Here is a 23,339-nt window from a genome sequence, read left to right as displayed (position 1 = left end):
CTCCACTTGTGTGACATTAATGTTGATTAATGTTTCAAACCCTTTTTCTTTTTTCATGGAAGGCCATGCCCAGAAGAGATTTGAATTAACTAAGAAAGAAAATATACAAGAGGCAGATGAAGCAATGACAAGGAAAGAAAAACAATGAATATATTACTTATTTGAAAAAAAAAAAAAAAAATCAAGCAATTAGATAATCCCTGTGATCTCTGCCAGTACCCCCAACAGCTTTGCAAGCGAATCCGTGTATATGATATGAAACCCTGCTGGTATGAATGATAAAAGGCTAATAGGTCAAATAAGTGATAGAACAAAATTTTAATAATTATTTAAATTTTTATTATTTTATTATAATCAATTAAACTCTTAACATCTATTTTGATCAATTGAATTTTTATTAAATGAAAATTGATTAGTCATCACTATCAATTTTTATTCAATCAAAAACTTAATTGGAGCGAAAATATACTTTTAAAATTTTAATTTGATGAAAATAAATTTTAAGTACTTAATTGATTCTTTGATGCTAATTAAATGATCAATCTTATTGTAATAATTGGAACTGTCACTATAACCATGAATGTAATAAAAAGTTTAGAGCTTAATTGATTGTAATATTATTAAATTTTTGTTTATGAGTTTTTTTTATCCTTTTGCTATGATAAAAACTTGCATACAATAATTTCATTTTGCACTTCCTTTTTTTCTCTTGACACTCACTTTTTTTAAAATTTTTTAAAATAAAATTACTTAATTATCTTTTTTCAATTCTTTTCATTTTCAAGTTTTTGAATTTATAAATTTGAAAACTTTTAAAATTTTATGGATTTGCAAATTCCTGCAAATCTAAAAACTTTTAAAAACATATGGATTCGTATATCTAAAAACTCTTAAAGTTTTTTAATCTTAAATCATTGAAATGAAGAAAAAAAATATAAAAACCTATATAAATAATTTTCGTGTCAATAAGCTTATAATTATTTTAAACAAACTGTACATTTTCTTTGTAATGATGCGAAAAATTTTTAGAATTTGAGATTTTTTCAACTTAATTTTTTTCTTAAACTTTTTTTTTAATTTATCACATATAAAAATTTAACAAGTTATATAGTTTATCGGATAAGCATATCTATTTAAAGAATTTTAAAATTGAAATGAAAATAAATAAATAAATAATTTCATTAAAAGATAATTTTGAAAAAAAAAAAAAGCATGGCCGTGGAGGGTAAAAACAAGGGTGCAAATAGAAGCACCATGCATGCTGATGATGGAGCTTAACTGTCTAAATATGGAGTTGAAAATGCTGATCCAGCACCAAGACCTGAAATTTTAACAGGCTAATGGCCAAAGCTTTGTTTTAGTTTATTTTATTTTATTTTTTATATCTCGGGTTGCATATGCATTTAATTTTTTATAAAAACATGTTCCTGATAATCTTTTCGTTTAGTTGGAATCATTAGCTATTTGATTCCTTTAGTTAGACAGCAACAAATAATAATTTCAGCAATCACATTGGAATTTGGAACCTCTTGTGGCTTCTTCCTTTTTGATTCCTTTTGTGGGGACGTTATATAAGCATTTATCAGGATTAAATAATATCCACCAAATATCAGTTTTTCTTGAGAAATGTGAACCTCCCCTTTTCCAATAAACCGATATGCTTATGTATGCTCTTATATCACTACGAAAAGCACCCACGGCCAGAACCCTGGGGCCTGGAAAGTTTCTTCTATTATTAATTTACACAAGTTGAAGCTTCGCTATTTTCTTTGTACCCTTAGTTGCCATGGCTACTCAAATCGAGCGGCTTCACTTTGTATTGTTTCCTTTCATGGCTCAAGGCCATATGATCCCCATTATAGACTTTGCTAGATTGCTGGCACAACGAGGTCTGATCATCACCATAGTCACAACTCCTCATAATGCAGATCGATTCAAGACAATTCTTGGTCGTGCCATAGAATCAGGACTCTCTATCCGTTTAGTTCAACTTTTGTTTCCATGTGTAGAATCAGGATTACCAGAAGGATGTGAGAGCTTTGACATGCTGCCTTCACTTGGCCTAGCCATGAAATTTTTCCAAGCAGCCAACAAGCTACAAGAGCCAGTACAAAAATTGTTTGAGGGGCTAAGGCCAAGGCCAAACTGTATCATTTCTGACGTGTTGTTGACCTATACCCTCAACATTGCTACCCTGTTTCAGATTCCGAGGGTTGTGTTCTATCCAGTTTCTTGCTTCTGTCTTCTTTGTAACTATAATTTACACCTCTCGAAGATTCCTGAGCGCATAACCTCAGAGTCACATTACTTTTCTCTGCCCAACATGCCTGAAAAAGTTGAATTTACAAAACCCCAACTTCTAGGAGTTTCCAATGATGCAAACCTGCAAGAATTTTGTGAACAAACGGTAGAGACTGATCTAGCATCCTATGGCGCGGTCATTAATACTTTTGAAGAGCTAGAGCCAGAATATGTGAGGGAATACAGGAAGGCAAGAGGATACAAGGTGTGGTGCATTGGTCCAGTTTCTTTATGCAATAAGGATGGCTTGGATAAGGCTGAGAGAGGTAAGAAGGCCTCAGTTGATGAATACCAATGCCTGAGGTGGCTTGATTCTCAGGAGCCAGGCTCTGTGATTTATGCCTGTCTAGGAAGCCTCTCTAATGTGATACCCTCACAATCGATAGAGCTTGGCTTAGGCTTAGAGGCATCGAATAGACCTTTTATATGGGTTATGAGAGGAAGTGATGCATCATCAGAAGTAGAGAAGTGGATTTTAGAGGATGGTTTTGAGGAAAGAACAAAAGGAAGAGGCCTTGTGATCCGGGGTTGGGCTCCCCAAATAGTAATATTGTCACACCGTGCAATTGGAGGGTTCCTAACTCATTGTGGATGGAATTCAACAATAGAAGCCATCACTGCCGGCGTGCCATTGATAACTTGGCCGCTATTTGGAGACCAATTTTGCAATGAGAAATTGGTTGTACAATTACTTCAAATTGGAGTAAGGATTGGAGTAGAGGAGCCAATGAGCTGGGGAGCAGAAGCGAAAGTTGGAGTGTTGGTGAAGAAGGAAGATGTTAAAAAGGCTGTAGAAAGGTTGATGGAAGTAGGAGAGGAAGGGGAAGAGAGACGAAAAAGAGCTAAAAAGCTTGGAGAAATGGCAGAGAAGGCCCTTGAAGTTGGAGGATCTTCTCACCTCAACATTACACAATTAATCCAAGATATCATGCAAATAACTTATGACAGGAAGGAACCTAGCACATGAGGTAAACAGGCAATCTACCTAGCACATGAGGTAAACAGGCAATCTATCTCAATTATAAATGGTTTTTATTAGATATAGCACAAGCACAATAGTGTTGGGATTTGCCTTGAATCTCAGAATCCCACATCGAAAGTTAAGTAAGTTTGAATTTGTCTTGTATCCCACATCGGGAGTTTAGTAAAGGTATAAAGGGTTTCACCCCTATAAATAAGATGTTTTGGTTTTAGTTTAGTAACCCCAGAGAGTTAGACACCAAGAGAATAGTTAAGTGAGTAGGCTATTAAAGGGTGTAATTAGATTTTGGGTTAAGTTTTGAGTAAGGAGTTTTAGGAGACTTTTCTCATTCTAAAAGTCTCACAGTTGTAAAGATTTATTTGATAGTGGATTTGGTTTGGAGTAGGTCATTTTGAGTTGGGCTGAACCAAAAATATTTATGTGTTTTTTATTCTTGATTTGAGCTTGTTATTTTGTGTGTGGTTGCTGCGCGTAGATATTGTTGTTTTTCCCAACAAGTGGTATCAGAGCGAGGTTCGAGGTTCGTGGGTCCAAGAGATCGTGAAGCAGTGTTTGAAGATGTCTGAAGAAGGTATGTCTGGTATGTCTATGCCTAAGTTTGAGATTCTGTTATTTGATGGAAAGAGTAATTTTATGTTATGGCAAAGTACGATTCAAGATCTATTAGTACAACAAGGGTTGGATCAAGCATTAGAAAGTAGTAAGCCTGAGGGAATGTCTGATGTTAATTGGAATAGGATTCAGAAGAAAGCTGTTAGTACTATTAGATTGGCGTTAGCTCCAGAAGTAAAGTACAGTGTGTTGACTGAGAGTACTCCGAAGAGTTTGTGGGATAAACTTGAAGGTATTTATGCTTTGAAGTCGTTGACTAATAGATTATGTTTGAAGATGGATCTGTATTCTCTGAAGATGGAAGAAGGTATGAGTCTTCATAATCACCTGAATGAATTTAATAAATTGGTTTCTCAATTGTTAGCGATTTCTGTTGATGAGTTAAAAGATGAAGAGAAGGCTTTAATTTTGCTGTCATCTTTGCCCAAGTCTTATAGGCCTTTAGTTCAGACTGTGTTGGTAGGTAGGTCTACTTTGAAGTTGGATGATGTGACTGCCCTGTTGCGTGAGAATGAAAGGTTTATGGGAGCTCAGAACTCATCACCTGGGGGGAGTACACTAGCTGTAGAGGGTTTTGATCGAGGGAGGACTCAAAAGAAGATTGATGGATCAAGATGGAGATCCAAGTTAAGAGACAGAGACTACAGTGATGTAGAATGTTATTATTGTGGTGAGAAGGGACATATCCAAGTGCGCTGCAGGAAGCTGAGAAGGGATATGGCTGCTTTCAAAAGGGCGAATGATGAGAAGAAATCAGATGAAGAAAAGAGTGATACTGCTGCTATTTTGTCTGATGATGATGATGTTGTTTTGACAACTTGTGTGGATGAGACCCAGACTTTGAAAAGTGACAAAGGTTGGGTTTTAGATTCAGCTGCTACAGTTCATGTTTGCAATGATAGGAGCTGCTTTGTGGAGTTGAATGAGAATGAAAAGTATGGGGATATTGTGATTGCTAACAAAGAAAAGGTGCAGATTCAAGGCATTGGGAGTGTTCGCCTTAGATCTCACAATGGTGTTATTAGGACACTTCGTCATGTAAGGTATGTACCAAATTGTCACTACAATTTGATTGCTTTGGGTGAGTTAGCTTCTCGAGGGTACACATATTATGGTAGTAATGATTGGTTGAAAGTGTACAAGAATGGTAGTGTAATTCTACAAGGGAATAGGGTCAATCACTTGTACATGTTTGATGGAGGCTCAGTTGCTGGAATGCCTGTGATGAAAGAAAAGAAGAAAGGTAAGCATGTTAGCTTTGCAGATACTGTTGAAGTGTTTGGAGATTCAAGTCAAGGGAGGATTTGTTGGGATTTGCCTTGAATCTCAGAATCCCACATCGAAAGTTAAGTAAGTTTGAATTTGTCTTGTATCCCACATCGGGAGTTTAGTAAAGGTATAAAGGGTTTCACCCCTATAAATAAGATGTTTTGGTTTTAGTTTAGTAACCCCAGAGAGTTAGACACCAAGAGAATAGCTAAGTGAGTAGGCTATTAAAGGGTGTAATTAGATTTTGGGTTAAGTTTTGAGTAAGGAGTTTTAGGAGACTTTTCTCATTCTAAAAGTCTCACAGTTGTAAAGATTTATTTGATAGTGGATTTGGTTTGGAGTAGGTCATTTTGAGTTGGGCTGAACCAAAAATATTTATGTGTTTTTTATTCTTGATTTGAGCTTGTTATTTTGTGTGTGGTTGCTGCGCGTAGGTATTGTTGTTTTTCCCAACAAATAGGACAAATTTTGTTCGAAGATTATCACTGAATACATATCACACAGTTTACTGCTCTTGTAATTACTTCAATTTGCATAAAAAAACGTAGCATCAGCAAATTGCATACTACAGGACCTGATAATCTCCATAATGAGCTCTGGGATTGCTTGCAGCCACACAAGTGAATAACAATGGCACCTTCCATTTAAGCCATCAACCTTAGGCACCTACAATAGAAGGGAAAAAGTAAGTCTTTGAAGTTAAAAATTACTTTGACAAATGATCTAACATGAATCTTTAAGTTAGAAAGAAAAACTACACTTAAAGATCAGAGTTCTTTGCAAAGGACGTAATAACTTCACATGAATTTGGTACCAAATTATATAAGATATCACTATACCTGGCGATTGATCTGTATTTCTAGTTGGCCTTCTCTGACATAACTGAGTTGGAAAAAGCTTATTTCTAATAAAGCAAAGCTTGGAAGCAACATCACTCATGTTCATTCGCTTGGATGGCAATTCATCTGAACAAGTGACTCCTATTTCCAATATTGAATTCAAAAATTGGTAAAGTATGTTATGATCTCTCTGGCTGCTTGCACTGCAAGTATGGTTGGAAGTTGTTTCTCCGGTAACTCTTTCCTGAAGAAGAATGGGATTGGTGATCTCAACTACTCGTTCTGGCAAAGCTGCCTTGACAAAATTGTGAAGGTTCAAACCCTCTTTAAACATGTTATCAGTGTGCCCCCTTCCAGTAAACATCTCCAGCAAGAGGATGCCATAGCTATACGCATCACCAACCGTTGACACTTCACTTCCCAAGCCATATTCTGCCAGTCACTCATCACAAATAGCAGTTGCAGAGGATTAACTACTTGGCAATTATTTTAATTTGTAGCTTTTGAGTTTGTATTGCTAAAAGGAGGAATTTAAAATAACTATGGAGATGGCGGGAAATCATAAGAAGTGTACCTCGTGGAGCATAGCCCATAGTTCCTCTTAATCTAAGGGTGCATGACTGGCTTGTAGAGTAATCTTGCATATCTGCTGAAATGAATTATGCCAATCCAAAGTCTCACTGCATGGCCAATCATTTCATCATCAAGTGGAATATTGCTTGGTTTGAGGTCACAAAGAACATTTGGTGTTTCACAATGATGATGGAGATAATCCAATGCACAGGCAACATCAATAGCCACATTCATTCTCTGATAAAAGTTTAATTTTTTTGTGACTCCTCCTCGTTAACATTGAAAGAAGGATGTAACCAATCCTCTAGACTCCCATTAACCATGAATTGATAAACCAGAGCCTTAAAATCATTGCCATGGTAATCAACACTTGAACATGCTGTTAACACCTTGACAAGATTTTGGTGTCTAATATTCCTCAAGGCCTCACATTCAGCCATGAAACTCCTAGAAGATCCAGGACTCAAAAGGTTAAGCACCTTGATGGCAATAACAATTCCATTCTCTTCAAGAACTCCTTTATATACAGAACCAAAGCTACCTACACCTACCAAATTCGCTGAGGAGAATCCATCAGTAGCCTTTAGAATGCTTTGGTAAGATAACTTTAAAAGTGAATTTTCTGTCCAGGTTGATGTAGGCTGGCTGCTTATCTTTTTATACCGAAAAACAAGGAGAACGAAGAATACCAGAGTTACTCCTAGTCCTAGAAGCCCAGAAATAATAGCAATTGTTAATTTGCTTGATCTGCTCTTAGCACTTTTCAAGTTACATCTGGGCAAGTGGAACTCAGGTGTGCCTCCACAAAGCTTATTGTTTCCCCGGAGCGATGTAGCACTAGCATTCTTAAACACTCCATCTGTCGGTACCATGCCTTCGAAATCATTGTAAGAAAGATTCAAATATTGTAAGAATATAATGGCTGCAAAAAAACCAGGAATTTCACCGGAGAAATTGTCGTGGGAAATGTCTACAACTGCAAGACATCTCAATGAACTGAAAGATGAAGGAATAGACCCTTGGAAGTAATTGTCACTCATCAATTGTTTCTCAAGTTTTGCACAGCTGCTGAGACTGCTTGGAAGCACACCAGATAGTTGATTTTGAGAAATAGATAATTGACCTAGATTTTTCAAATTTCCTACTTCAATAGGAAGCACACCAGTTCAGTGGTTGGAAGATAAATCTAGGTAAATGGACAAGGATGAGAGTCCAGGTACTTCAGGGGGTATATTGCCACTAAGGTTATTATTTGAGATATCCAAATGCAACCAAATACTCGCACATCCCTAGACTTAAAGCAACGGTACCATGGAGATTGTTGTCATTTAAATGTATTAGGTTCAACATATTTAAATTTCCAAGAGAATTTGGAATAACCCCAGAGATAGAATTGATCCCTAGGTCCAATTGTTGTAGATTCTGAAGGTTTCCAATGGCAGAGGGAATGGAACCTGATAGTTGATTGCTCCATGCATATAGCACCTCCAAGTTGATTAGGTTCCCAAACCCCACCGGGATACTTCCAGATATGTTATTATTGTCCAAAAGCAAAATTGTGAGATTAGATGACAAGTTATCAATGCATTTAGGAAACACTCCAAAGTTGTTGACGCTTATCTCCAATACCGGCAGGCTAGAAGCATTCACGAAGGTGCAAACAGAGTTCATGTCATCTTTACCCCCACTTCCAAGAAGGTTGTCGGTGATGGTAAACCACTGTAATTTATGCAATTTATCAAAGGAAGGCAAGTTTCCTGTAAGTTTGTTGAATGAAAGTACTACATTTATGAGAATTGAGGCATTGGCTACTGAAAAAGGGAATGGGCCATTGAGTTGGTTACGACTTACATAAAATGTTTGCAGAAATAACAACACACAAACAAGTCCACATCACAACTAGCTACAACACAACACAACCTAACAATCATGACAAGTGGCAAAGCCAGGAACACCCTGGACTCAAATTTAGGGAGTACATGAAAAGTAGTTTAGTCCAACCACCGAGAGAAAGTAAAATCCAATGCCCTGCAATTCAATATAAGGGTTTAGTACAAAGATGTCAAAAATGTAGTTCCTATTTTTTGAAAAGTCTTCTTTGAGAAAAAGAAAATATTGGAAAATCCCTTTTGAAAATGACACGAGTAATGTAAGCAAATATATATATATATATATATATATATATATTGTTATGGGCATAACCCACGAATAATTTTTTTCTTTAAAAATTTATTTCAATAAATAATTTTTTAATATTATAATAATAATAATAATTAATATTTTAATTTTAATTTTGACATAATATAAGTAAAATTTGATAACTTTTGATAAAATTTTGATTTTAATAACTTTCGATAAAATTTTGATAACTTTTGATATTTATTTGATAACTTATAATATAATTTTGATAACCATTAATAAAATTTTTGTAACTTAGTAATATAATTTTAGTAATTAATCTTCTAGTAACTTATGATATATTTTTAGTAATCATCGATAAAATTTGTCTCATCATATATTTAATAATGAAATCTCGTAAAAAGCGTGAATTCAATTCTAATATATAAGATAATTTTTTTATATAATAATATTATTGTTTCATTCAAATTTAAAATTTTTCCATTGAACTTTTTTGTTGAATAAATTCATAGTAGGTTTATCTTAGTCTATGAGGATGAAATTTCTAACTTCAATTTTTGACAACTTTAATTATAATAAAATTTATCAATAATTAACAATTAAGTTATTATTGATTTATTATTATGTTATCAGTGATTTACTACTAAGTTATCAATGATATATTAATAAATTATTAATGACTTACTACTAAATTAGCATTGACTTACTACTAATTTATGAATAATTTACTAAGTTATGAATAATTTGTTATTAAATTATTAATGATTTACTACTAAGTTACTAATAATTTGTATAAAGTTATAACTGATTTACTATTAATTTATCGATAATTTACTACAAAATTTTCTAATATTAACTAATTTATTATTAACTTATCACTAATTTACAACTAAATTATTAGTTATTTACTATTAAGTTATCAATAATTTACATCTAAATTATCAATGATTCACTATTATGTTATTATGCATTTATTATTATGTTATCATTAATTTACTACTTAATTTTTGATTATTTATTATAAAATCATTACAGATTTATTACTAAATTAACCATGATTCATTATCAAGTTATCACTAATTTATATTAAATTATCCATAATTTACTATTAAGTTTATGTTCATTAACTACTACTTAATTACAATAATTTAATTTTAAGTTTTCAATGATTAACTACTAAATTATCATTAGTTTACTACTAAATTTATCAATTAATTACTACCAAGATGAAATTGATTTGCTATTAAATTATATTAATTTACTATTAAGTTATCAATGATTTATTATTACATTATTAATTATTAACAACTAATTTATCATTTGTTTTTTATTAATCTATCATTGATTTACTAATGTGTTGTTTTACATTTACAACTATGAAACATGAAATTTAAAAAGTCCACTAATAATATATGAGATAATTTTTTTTTATATGATAACGTTATTTTTTTATTCAATTTTAGAATTTTTTTCACTAATTTTTTATTGAATAGGTTAATGGTAGATTTATCATAACCTTTAAAATGAAAGTTTTGACCTAGTAACCAAAGTTCAATCAATGCCACCTTCAAATATGAAATAAGTTATACTGATTACATTTCAATTTTTTAATTATTAAGTTATCAATTATCTACTAATATATTATCATTGATTTGTGTATATCTAAAAAGAAAATAATCACAATATATGCTGGATGATGTAATTTGTAAAATAAATACAGAAAAAAAAAAAGTTCAAGTTTGAATAATTTGAAAATTATGAGTAAATCCTTTTAATTCATTTTTTTTTATTATGAGAGCTTTGATGACTTTTTCATCATCTTGAAATCTAGATTAAACCATTAGATCTTTACTCAAAGTGATTAAACTTACAAAAAAAAACTAAAGCTTTGATATCAGTTTTTAGCTTTTTAGATGTAGATAGTAATCCAAAAAGAGAATGAATTAGATTTTTTCAAATTCTTCTCAAACAATGATTTTAAAATAATCAAATGTGAAATTAAAAAAATAAGCTTTTTAATTGAGATATAATGCAATCAATAACAATTAATGAACATAAAATCAAATATAAACAATAATAAATGTAAAGAATGTAAGAATAAAAAAATCAAACACAATGATTTATAGAGGTTCAATCATTCTTTACAAAGCACTAACATCTTCTCTTTTAGTTATCTATACTAAAGCTTCAATCTATTAATTGAAGAAAAATTACAACTTTATATTTTTTTTAAAACTTATGATAAAAACCTAATGCTTCTTATTTTTTAAATTAAGTAGCAATTTCTTAATCTCACAATTTCAAAAGCTCCTCTCTTGGTTTACAACATCACTCCAATGAAATGTAAATTAGAACAATTCTAAAAAATGAAATGTTTGCCTAATTAATAGTGTTTAGGAACAACTTCACTAGTGTTGTTTGTCAAACAATTTTCCACACAAAAAGTGCCTTCACTGGACCTCCGTTTGTTCCAAACGTAGCCTAAGGGTACGAAGAACATAGCGAAGCTTCAACTTGTGTAAATATCTCCGGTACTTTTCCTAGTGATGTAAGAGCTTACATAAGCATATTGGTTCATTGGAAAAGGTAAGGTTCACAATTCTCAAGAAAAACTGGTATTTGGTGGATAGTGTTTAATCATGATAAGTGCTTTTGAAGTACAGTCGTTGCCATAAAAATCATTGGACCAATAAAAATCATTGGACCAATTAAATTTTTTCTTGTTTATGTGCTTATATTTTTGTCAATATTATAGACTTTTTTTAAATTGACTGAAACGTTGCATCAAACATTACATCAATTATATAGACTTTTTTTACATCAAATTTATTAAAATATTTAAGTATCATAGCAGTAGTAATTAATGATAAGCTGATCTGCGGTCGAGTTTAATATCATCATGATAATCAAGTGACACCAATTTAACCGATTAAATTAAGTTAAAAAACAAAATAACAGAGAAAAACATTACTCTTTTTTCACTTTCTCTATAAAATTCACTTATCCTTTAAAAGGAAAAAAAAATCCAATTCTGATTTTTTTTATTACGTAACTTTCTCCAATCTTATAAACACAGTTTTTCTTTTTATTCAAAATTTTAACATTTCTTATTTCAATTCTGAAGTCATTCATTCACAAATTATTGGTTACTTTTTCTAACCATAGAAAAGTTTTTTTTTTTATGTACTGTTTCGTGACAGTTTGTGAATATCATTTTGTTTATTTTATATTTAACGTCTATATAGTATGACAATTATCATATCATAATTTTATAAATACATCAAATATAAAATATTTTTTATGTTAAACTCATATAATTTTTGTTAAAATTTTAAATTTATCATTTTCATATCTTATTTAATATCTTATTGTTGTATTTATTTAAAATTATCTATTTAATTTTAATGAAATTTGCTTGTTAATTAAATTAAAATTTATTTAATTAATTTAAATTAATTAAATATATTTTTTATAATGTGGCAAGTTGTCTTAGTGTGTAATTGCCTTGAGCTTAAAAAAAAAAGTCTTCTTTGTCATTATTTCTTCCAATTAATAATAGTATGGTCTTTATTTCTGACAATATTGGCCTGGTTTCACATTAAGTCTGTAGTTTCTTTTGATGCTGAAGAACTTAAATAAAACATCATGTTTGTTCATCTTGATAAAGCAAACAATCCCAAATACGAAACAACTTCAATTCAGTTTGTTTCTCTTTCTTTAAGGGGCTATCAACCATGCATTTGGAAGTGGCTTGGTCACTTAATTTTCCTCTTCATGTTGCTGTCATTCTCCTCTTGAGCTTCAGCAACCCAAATCCTCATTCCCTACTCGGTTCGACAGTCTTTCTAGGTAATGCAAATCAGTCAAATGACACGGATCGACAAGCATTGCTCCAGTTCAAGGCCAAGATAATTGGTGATCAGCTCGGGATTCTGCATTCATGGAACAATAGTGTCCATTACTGCCAGTGGCATGGCGTTACATGTGGCCCTGGACATCAAAGAGTGACCAAGTTGGAGTTGATATCACTAAAACTCATGGGATCAATTTCACCATTTATTGGAAATTTGAGCTTTCTAGAGGTGTTAAATCTTCGAAACAATGGCTTCAGTCAAGAACTCCCTCAAGAAATTGGTCGCTTGGGCAGGTTGCGAGAATTAGTATTGCATACAAACTCCATAGGTGGTGAAATCCCTTCCAATATATCTGGTTGTTCTAAGCTCACGCGACTTCACATACCGCACAACAAGCTAGTCGGAGAAATACCTGCTGCCCTTGGTCACTTGTTAAATTTGAAAGAATTAGGGTTAAGTAACAACAGTTTGACAGGGAGTATCCCTTCTTCCTTAGGGAACTTATCATCTTTAGAGATAATTTATCTACCTCTAAATAGATTGACAGGGGCTATTCCTGAATCTCTTGGGCAATTGACAAAGCTTACCCTCTTTGCAGCAGGAGCGAATGAACTTTCTGGTATTGTCCCTCCCTCAATTTTCAATCTCTCCAGGATCAAAACGCTTGATGTCGGCTCAAACCAGTTTCATGGTAGCCTTCCCTCGGATTTGGGAATCACCATGCCATATCTTGAAACATTTCGTGCAGGTCTCAACCGACTCAGTGGACCATTTCCTTTATCAGTATCCAATAACTCAAACCTCATAAATGTAGAACTTTCATTTAACAATCTTACAGGAAACTTGCCTTCCTTTGATAAATTGAATAAATTACAGTGGTTTACCATCACCGACAACCTTCTTGGAAGTGGGGGTAAAGATGACATGAACTCTCTCTGCACCTTCACGAATGCTACTAGCCTACTGGCATTGGAGATGAATGCCAACAACTTTGGAGGAGTGTTTCCTGAATGCGTTGGTAACTTGTCAACTAATCTCACATTTTTGCTTTTGGACAACAATAACATATCAGGAAGTATCCCAGTGGGGATTGGGAACCTAATCAGCTTGGAGATGCTATATGCATTGAGAAATCAACTATCAGGTCCCATTCCCTCTGTCATTGGAAACCTTCAGAAGCTACAACAATTGGACCTGGGGATCAATTCTATCTCTGGGGTTATTCCAAATTCTCTTGGAAATTTAAAGATGTTGAACGAACTGCGTTTAAATGACAACAATCTCCATGGTACCATTCCTTTAAGTCTAGGGAAGTGTGAATATTTGGTTGGATTGGATCTCTCAAATAATAACCTTAGCGGCAATATACCCCCTGAAGTAGCAGGACTCTCATCCTTGTCCATTTACCTAGATTTATCTTCCAACCACTTAACTGGTGTGCTCCCTATTGAAGTAGGAAATTTGAAAAATCTAGGTCAATTTTCTGTTTATCATAATCAACTATCTGGTGTCCTTCCAAGCAGTCTCAGCAGCTGTGTAAAACTCGAGAAACTATTGATGAGCGACAATTACTTCCAAGGGTCTTTTCCTTCGTCTTTCAGTTCATTGAGAGGTCTTGCAGTTGTAGACATTTCCCACAACAATTTCTCCGGTGAAATTCCTGGTTTTTTTGCAGCCTTTATATTCTTACAATATTTGAATCTTTCTTACAATGATTTCGAAGGCATGGTACCGACAGATGGAGTGTTTAAGAATGCTAATGCTACATCGCTCCAGGGAAACAATAAGCTTTGTGGAGGCACACCTGAGTTCCACTTGCCCAGATGTAACTTGAAAAGTGCTAAGAGCAGATCAAGCAAATTAACAATTGCTATTATTTCTGGGCTTCTAGGACTAGGAGTAACTCTGGTATTCTCTGTTCTCCTTGTTTTTCGGTATAAAAAGATAAGAAGCCAGCCTACATCAACCTGGACAGAAAATTCACTTTTAAAGTTATCTTACCAAAGCATTCTAAAGGCTACTGATGGATTCTCCTCAGCGAATTTGGTAGGTGCAGGTAGCTTTGGTTCAGTATATAAGGGAATTCTTGAAGAGAATGGAATTGTTATTGCCATCAAAGTGCTTAACCTTTTGAGTCCTGGATCTTCTAGGAGTTTCATGGCTGAATGTGAGGCCTTGAGGAGTATTAGACACCGAAATCTTGTCAAGGTATTAACAGCATGTTCAGGTGTTGATTACCATGGCAATGATTTTAAGGCTCTGGTTTATCAGTTCATGGTTAATGGAAGTCTAGAGGATTGGTTGCATCCTTCTTTCAATGTTAATGAGGTCAAGGAGTCACAAAAAAAATTGAACTTTTATCAGAGAATGAATGTGGCTATTGATGTTGCCTGTGCATTGGATTATCTCCACCATCATTGTGAAACACCAATTGTTCATTGTGACCTCAAACCAAGCAATATTCTACTTGATGATGAAATGATTGGCCATGTAGGTGACTTTGGATTGGCAAAATTCATTTCAGCAAATATGCAAGATTACTCTACAAGCCAGTCAATCACCCTTGGATTAAGAGGAACTATTGGCTATGCTCCACCAGGTACACTTCTTATCATTTCTTGCCATCTCTATAGTTATTTTTGTGGAAAAACTAAAAAATAAAATTTTGTGAAAAATTAAGAGTAAAACGAAATATATATTGAAAAACTGCTCGAAAAGAATTATACAAAAGTCTTAGATTTATATACAACTAATTAGTGGATAAACTAAAAAACTAAATATTCCTAAAAACTAATTCTATAATTAAGAAATTATCTATCTTAATTTTTTGTCCTTAATTCTAAGGATACAAATACTTAATTCCAAGGATACAAATATAAATATATAGATTACAATATTACAATCAACTATAAATAAGTGTTCCTACACTCCCCTGAAGCTAGTGAATAGGTGTTTTCCATTTTTAGCTTGGAAATAATTTTTTGAAATGTTACACTTCTGAGACATTTAGTCAACATATCTGTAAGTTGACCTTTGGTTGATACATATGGTGTAGAAATTAACCCATTGTCTAATTTTTTTTCTTTATGAAATGTCACTCTACTTTAATGTGTTTTGTTTTATCATGTTGCATAGGATTGTGTACAATACTTATTATAGACTTGTTATCACAATAGAGTCTCATTGGTCCATCCCATTTGATCTACAAGTCTTTTAGGATAATCTTTAACTATGGTAGTTTACAAATTCCTTGAGTCATTGCTCTAAACTCTATTTCAGCACTTGATCTTGCCACTACATTCTATTTTTTACTCTTCCAAGCCACAAAATTACTACTTAAAAAAGTGAAGTAGCCTAAGGTGGATCTTCTATCAGTTACTGAACCTGCAAAATCAATATTTGTATATACTTCTAGAACTAACTTTGAATTTTTTTTAATAAGATACATTTCCCAGGATTAGCCTTCAAATGATGCAATACAGGGTAGACAGCCTGTAGGTGCATTTTTTTATGATTATACATAAATTGACTTATCACCTTACAGTATAAGTTATATTAGGTCTAGTATGTGAGAGATAAATAAGTCTTCCAACTAATTTTTGGTACATCTCTCTATCTACAGCAACATTTTCATTAGCTTCTCCAATTTATGATTAAGATCTATAGGAATATTTGCATGTTTACATGTGAGCTTTCCAGTTTTCTTCAGAAGATCCATCATATATTTTTGTTATGAGATGAAAATACCATACTATGAGTGAGCTACATCAACTCCTAAGAAGTATTTCAATCTTTTTAGCTCTTTTATCTTAAATTTTTTAGCCAAATACTGTTTTAAAAATTTTCTCTCTTTTTCATCATCTCTAGTTATAATTATATCATCAATATACGTTAATAGAACTGTGACTCTTCCTAAATCAGAGTGTTTGATAAACAATATATGATCTCCTTGACTCTGCTTATATTTCATTGCTAGCAACACTTTGGTAAATCTCTCGAACCATGCACTAGAAGATTGTTTAAGCTCATATAAAGCCTTTTTCAGCATGCATAATTATTTTGCTTCTAGATGACCTCCAAATCTTGGTGAAACTTTCATATATATTTTTTCTTCCAAATAACCATGTAGAAAAGCATTTTTTACATCAAATTATTGAAGCTACCAATTGTAATTTGTAGCCAATGATAACAAAATCTTAACTATATTCATTTTGATAACTAGAGCAAAGTTTTCCTAATAATTCATTCCACAATTTTGAGTATAGCCCTTAACCACTAACCTAACTTTATACCTTTCAATAGTACTTTTCACCTTGTATTTTACAGTGAAAATGCATTTACACCTAACTAGATGTTTTCCTTTAGGCAACTCTACCAGTTCTCATGTCTTATTTTTCTTTAAGGCCTTCATTTTTATTTTCATAGCTTGCCTCCATTTCTCACTAGATAATGCATCAGATAATATAGTTGGAATAGAAATAGTGTTTAGGCTCACAAGAAAATTTTTGTAGGATGGTGAGAATTTTTCAAATGACACAAAATTAATGATAGGTATAGTGGATGCTTAATACATTCTTTAATTCCTTTCCTAATAGCAATAAGTAGATTATAATTGCTAGTTATAATTTTAGGAGTTTCATGCTCATTTTAAGAAACAGAGTTAAAGACTTTAGTTACCTCATTTCTAGAGTTAGGATTAAGTTTTTATACTAGCATTGGTTCAAGATCTGAAACTTTTCTTTTTTAGTACACTTATAATTTTTTCATAGAATCAAGAACGATATTATCCTTTCTTACATCTTATTTGTTTGGAATGGGTTCAAACTCAAATTTAGTATTTGACTTGGACTAAGAAGAAATAAGTTTCGACTCAAAAGAATTAATAGGTGAAAACGTTGAAGGAGAGGACAGATCAAGCAAAAATAAGTCTTTATCTTTATCTTCCATGAATGAAGTCTCTCCCTGAAGATAAGATTGAATAAAAAATGGTTTAATTTTTTTCAAAAGTAACATCTACAAACATATAGAATTTTTTAATATGAAGATGATAGCACTTATACCTTTTTTGAGTTGATGAATATCCCACAAAAATGCACTTAATTGCTTTAGGATCCAACTTTCCCCTACTGTGATTATGAACAAGAACAAATGATGTGCAACCAAATATTCTAACTTCCCCCTACTGTGACTGTGAACAAGAACAAATGATATACAACCAAATATTCTAAGTGTAAGGTTATTTGTTATTAAAGTTCAAATAGAACTGTGAGAGTAATTCCATAGGAGTTTTAAATCCTAAAACTCTTCAAAGTAACCTATTTATAATATGAGTGGCAGTGAAAACAGCTTCCCCCAATAAGATTTTGATACATTTACTTGAAAAAATAAAGCTCAGGTTGTGGCTAATAACTGACTATTTTTTCTCTCTACCACTCCATTCTACTGTGAAATATTAACACAAGATGACTTATGAATAATCTCCTCACTTTGGAAATAGGTAAATAAACTTTGGTAAAAATAATCTCTTGCATTATCAAACCTAAATCTCTTGATTTTTACTCCAAATTGATTCTAGATAATATTTTGGAAGCTTAAAAATATACTATTTACATCTGACTTAGATTTAAGTAAAAATATCCAAGAGAACCCGGTACAATCATCTATGAAAAAAATAAATCATCTTGCACCCGAAATATTAAAAATTGTAAAAAGACCCCATATATTACTATGAATCAAGTAAAAAAGAGTAAAACTTCTTGTATCGTTAACTGAAAAAACACATGTCTATGCTTTGCAAGTTCACAAATATCACAATGAAAATTTTTGGCATTTAATTCTTTGAACAAAGAAGGAAACATGTTTTTCAAAGTTCCAAAAGAAAAATGTCCAAGACTAAAATGATAAAACCAGATTTTATTTTTATCAAGAGATTTTTCAAAAAGAAATGATAAAGGTAAATTATTCTTGATATTACTTATGTTGTTTAATATCTCATGATAGTATAGTCCATCCTTCTCCTTAGTAAATTCAATCCTCTTCTCTGAATTCTGATCCTAAAATTTACAAGAAGAGGGATAAAAAAATTACTTTGTAGTTTATATCTCTGGTAAATTTATATATATATATATATATATCAGATTAGTAGACAATCTAGGAACATGAAAAATATTTTTTAAAAAAAAAATGATTAATATGAACATCTCCTAGTTCTGTCATAGTAACAAATAAACCATCTACAACTACAATTATTTTATTACTAAGACATAGGGTATATGTACTAAATTTCTTTAAAGAATGTGTCATATAATCTGTGACTCTTGAGTCAATGATCCAAGAACTCATAATAAGCTAAATGGAAACATTTAATCCATGAGAATCAGAAGCTTTACTTAAACTAGAGACTTTACCCAAGAAATATACCTCGGTAGACTTTTCAAGGGCTTTTAATAGGCTTTTCAGCTTCTCAATCTCTTCTCTGTCCAACTTTTCTTATTTCCAAGAGATCTGTAGTACTTCAATAATTTTCGCAGTTGACACTTTCTCAAATTGGGTGGTAGTGATATTTTTCTTTAAACTGAAATAAGTCTTAAGATATAATCAGAAATGACTCTTAGCAATGAAGACTAAAGAAGAAAAAAATAAAATGGCTATAAAGACCTTAACAGGGTTCGGCAATGAAGACCTAAAATAGAAATCAGTAATGAAGACTGAAAATTTTGCTTCCCAAGAATAGCCTAAAGCTTTGAGACCATGTGAAAAAACTAAAAAATAAAACTGTGTAAAAAATTAAAAGCAAAACTGAATATATATTGAAAAACTATTCATAAAGAATTATATAAGCACCTTAGGTTTATGTACAACTTAACTAATGGGTAAATTAGGAAACTAAATTTTCCTAAAAACTAATCTTATAATTGAGGAATTATCTATCTTAATTTTTTGTTCTTAATTCTAAGGATACAAATATAAATATATAAATTATAATATTACAATCAACTGTAAATAAGTGTTTTCTCACAATTTTAAATTCTTCCATTTTGCTATACAAACTCAAAAGCTCCAAATTAAAAGAATTGCCAAATAGTTAATTCTCTACAACTGCTATTTGTGATGAGTGACTGGCAGAATATGGCTTGGGAAGTGAAGTGTCAACGGTTGGTGATGTGTATAGCTATGGCATCCTCTTGCTGGAGATGTTTACTGGAAAGAGGCCCACTGATGACATGTTTAAAGAGGGTTTGAACCTTCACAATTTTGTCAAGGCAGCTTTGCCAGAGCAAATAGTTGAGATCATCGATCCCATTCTTCTTCAGGAAAGAGTTGCAGGAGATACAACTTCCAACCATACTTGCAGTGCAAGCAGCCAGAGAGATCATAACATACTTGATCAATGTTTGAATTCAATATTTGAAATAGGAGTCACTTGCTCAGATGAATTTCCAACCAAGCGAATGAACATGAGTGATGTTTCTTCCAAGCTTTGCTTTATTAGAAACAAGCTTTTTCCAACTCAGTTACGTCAGAGAAGGCCAACTAGAAATACAGTTCAATCACCAGGTATGGTGATATCTTATACAATTTGATGTAAAGTTATTACATACTTTGCAAAGTACTCTGATCTTAATTGTAGTTTTTCTTTCTAACTTAAAGATTCATGTTAGATCATGTGTCAAATTAATTTTTTAACTTCAAAGACTTACTTTTCCCTTCTACTACAGGCGCTTAAGGTTGATGGCTTAAACGGAAGGTGCCATTGTTATTCACTTGTGTGGCTGCAAGCAATCGCAGAGCTCTTTGTGGAGATTATCAGGTCCTGTAGTATGCAGTTTGTTTATGCTACGTCTTTTATGTAAATTGAAGTAATTATAAGAGCAGTAAATTGTGGGATATGTATTCAGTGATAATCTTTGAACAAAATCTGTCTTATTGTGCTTGTGCTATAACTAATTACAACCATTTATAATTGAGATAGATTGCCTGTTTAACTCATGTGCTAGGTTGCTTCCTGTCATAAGTTCTTTGCATGATATCTTGGATTAATTGTGTAATGTCAAGATGAGAAGATTCTCCAACTTCAAGGGCCTTCTATGCCATTTCTTCAAGCTTTTTAGCTATCTTTCGTCTCTCTTCCCCTTCCTCTGCTACTTCCATCAGCCTTCCACAGCCTTTTTAACATCTTCCTTCTTCACCAACACACCAACTTTCGCTTCTACTCCCCACCTCATTGGCTCCTCTATTCCAATGCTTAAGCCAATTTGAAGTAATTGTACAACCAATTTCTCATTACAAAATTGGTCTCCAAATAGCGGCCAAGTTATCAATGGCACATCAGCAGTGATGGTTTCTATTGTTGAATTCCATCCATAATGACCTAGGAACCCTCCAATTGCACGGTGTGACAATATTACTAATTGGGGAGCCCAACCCCGGATCACAAGGCCTCTTCCTTTTGTTCTTTCCTCAAAACCATCCTCCAAAATCCACTTCTCTACTTCTGATGATGTTTCACTTCCTCTCATAACCCAAATAAATGGTCTATTCGATGCCTCAAAGCCTAAGCCAATCTCTATTGATTGTGAGGGTATCACATCAGAGAGGCTTCCTAGACAGGCATAAATCACACAGCCTGGTTCTCGAGAATCAAGCCACGTCTGCCATTGGTATTCATCAACTGAGGCTTTGTTGCTTCTCTCAGCCTTCTCCAAGCCGTCCTTATTGTATAAAGAAACTGGACCAATGCACCACACTCTGTATCCTCTTGCCTTCCTGTATTCCCTGACATATTCTGGCTTTAGCTCTTCAAAGTGCTAGTGACCAAGCCATAAGATGCTAGATCCGTCTCTACCATTTGCTTACAAAATTCTTTCAGGTTTGCATCATTCGAAACTCCTGGAAGTTGGGGTTTTGTAAATTCAACTTTTTCAGGCATGTTGGGCAGAGAAAAGTAATGTGACTCTGAGGTTATGTGCTCAAGAATCTTTGAGAGGCGTAAATTATAGATACAAAGAAGCAAGAAGCAAGAAACTCCATGGAAAAAAAACCCTCGGAATCTGAAACAGGTTAGCAATGTTGAGGGTATAGGTCAACAACACGTCAGAAATGATACAGGTTGGCCTTGGCCTTGGCCTTAGCCCCTCAAGCAATTTTTGTACTGGCTTTTGTAGCTTGTTGACTGCTTGGAAAAATTTCAAGGCTAAGCCAAGTGAAGGCAGCATGTCAAGACTCTCACATCCTTCTAGTAATCCTGATTCTACACATGGAAACAAAAGTTGAACTAAACGGATAGAGAGTCCTGATTCTATGGCACGAACAAGAATTGTCCTGAATCGAGCTGCATTATGAGGAGTTGTGACTATGGTGATGATGAGACCTTGTTGTGCCAGCAATGTAGCAAAGTCTATCATGGGGATCATATGGCCTTGAGACATGAAAGGAAACAATACAAAGTGAAGCCGCTCAATTTGAATAGCCATGGCAACTAAGGGTACAAAGAAAATAGCGAAGCTTCAACTTGGAAATTAATATAGAAGAAACTCTCCAGGCCGCGGGGTTCTGGATATGGGTGCTTTTCCTAGTGATGTAAGAGCATACATAAGCACATAGGTTTATTAGAAAAGGTAAAGTTCACATTTCTGAAGAAAAACTGATATTCGGTGGATACTGTTTAATCCTGATAAATGCTTATATAGTGTCCCAACAACAGCAATCAAATAACTAAAGGAAGAAGCCGTAAGCAAGAGGTTCCAAATCCAATCCGATTGTTAAAATTATTCTTTGTTGCTGGCTAACTAAAGCAATCAAAACAGCTAACTATTCTGACCAAATGAATATGTTTTTATTAAAAATAAAATGCATCCAGATATAATAAAGCTAAAAATAATTAGCGATTAGCTTTTTTATAATATTTTCTATTAATATTAAACATTTAAGATTTTTAATTATATTTTTTATTATATTTTTAAATATTTTTTAGTCTAAATTTTTTTAACATAAAAAATAATACTAAACTAATCTTAAGATATATATATATATATATATATATATATATAAAAGATCAATTATTTTATCCAATTAGTTCAACCAAAAATTATTACAATGAGATATTATTTCATACAATGATGACTTATAATATAACTTTTTATGAATTTTCCAAGTTGGTTATAGTTTAATTATTTCGTTTGTTGATTACCTTTTAATTATGAAAGTATAAGGCAAAACGTATTTAGTACAAGAATAAACGCATATTTTAAATAAGTAAAAAATAAAAAATTAATCTTCAAGTATCACAGCAGTTGTAATTAATGACAAACTGATCTGCTTGTAAAATTGAAAGTAGAAATCTATATTTCAACACCGATGGCTGAGCTTAATATCATGATAATTAAATGATACCAATTTACCTGATCAAATTAACAGTGAAAAACATTACTTTACTCTTTTTTCACTTTCTCTATAATATTCACTTATCCTTCAAAAGAAAGAAAATCCAATTGTTTGTAACTTTATCCGATCTTACAAACATAGTTTGTCTTTTTATTTAAAATTTTAACATTCTTTATTTCAATTGTGAAGTCATTCATTCGCAAATTATTTTTTTACTTTTCTAACCATATAGAAGTATTTTCTTTAGTGTCCTTAGGTTAATAGAATTCAAATGGTACTGTTTAAATTGGATTTGATAATTTGTACATATATTTTTATTTATTTTATGTTTAATATGTGTATAATACGATAATGTTATATTGTAATTTATAGATACAATAAATATAA

General features: G+C 32.5%; 2 protein-coding genes and 2 pseudogenes across 3 annotated transcripts; 2 read left to right on the top strand and 2 right to left on the bottom strand.

Moving 5' to 3' along the window:
- Nucleotides 1–1,589: 1,589 nt before the first annotated feature.
- On the top strand, nt 1,590–6,711 carry LOC111295234 (UDP-glycosyltransferase 73C1-like). Its single transcript, XM_089743256.1, has 2 exons — nt 1,590–3,269; nt 5,736–6,711. The coding sequence occupies exon 1, from the start codon at nt 1,787–1,789 to the stop codon at nt 3,266–3,268; it is 1,482 nt and encodes a 493-aa protein (XP_089599382.1). The 5' UTR covers nt 1,590–1,786; the 3' UTR covers nt 3,269; nt 5,736–6,711.
- LOC111294712 (LRR receptor-like serine/threonine-protein kinase EFR pseudogene) lies at nt 6,325–8,679 on the bottom strand (annotated as a pseudogene). The gene is made up of 2 exons (XR_016327420.1): nt 6,578–8,679; nt 6,325–6,435 (listed from the first exon to the last, which is right to left on the bottom strand). The product of XR_016327420.1 is annotated as an LRR receptor-like serine/threonine-protein kinase EFR pseudogene (transcript).
- A 3,636-nt stretch (nt 8,680–12,315) lies between these two features.
- On the top strand, nt 12,316–20,540 carry LOC111295580 (uncharacterized). Its single transcript, XM_089743253.1, has 3 exons — nt 12,316–15,168; nt 19,695–20,126; nt 20,288–20,540. The coding sequence occupies exons 1-3, from the start codon at nt 12,450–12,452 to the stop codon at nt 20,293–20,295; spliced, it is 3,159 nt and encodes a 1,052-aa protein (XP_089599379.1). The 5' UTR covers nt 12,316–12,449; the 3' UTR covers nt 20,296–20,540.
- Nucleotides 20,541–20,555: 15 nt separating this feature from the next.
- Nucleotides 20,556–22,250, bottom strand: LOC111295578 (UDP-glycosyltransferase 73C6 pseudogene; annotated as a pseudogene).
- Between the last annotated feature and the right edge of the window lie 1,089 nt (nt 22,251–23,339).

The sequence above is a fragment of the Durio zibethinus genome, chromosome 14 (assembly GCF_047325235.1).
Source record: "Durio zibethinus cultivar Kanyao isolate XHJ-2024 chromosome 14, ASM4732523v1, whole genome shotgun sequence".
In the NCBI taxonomy this organism is placed as follows: Eukaryota; Viridiplantae; Streptophyta; class Magnoliopsida; order Malvales; family Malvaceae; genus Durio; species Durio zibethinus.
This window is presented reverse-complemented; position numbering and strand designations above follow the sequence as displayed.

Excerpts from the sequence above, each read along its gene's own strand:
- LOC111295234 (XM_089743256.1), top strand. The coding sequence starts at position 1,787 with ATGGCTACTCAAATCGAGCGGCTTCACTTTGTATTGTTTCCTTTCATG.
- LOC111295580 (XM_089743253.1), top strand. The coding sequence starts at position 12,450 with ATGCATTTGGAAGTGGCTTGGTCACTTAATTTTCCTCTTCATGTTGCT. Across the intron at positions 15,169-19,694 it reads TATTGGCTATGCTCCACCAG|AATATGGCTTGGGAAGTGAA; the intron begins GTACACTTCTTA and ends AGTGACTGGCAG.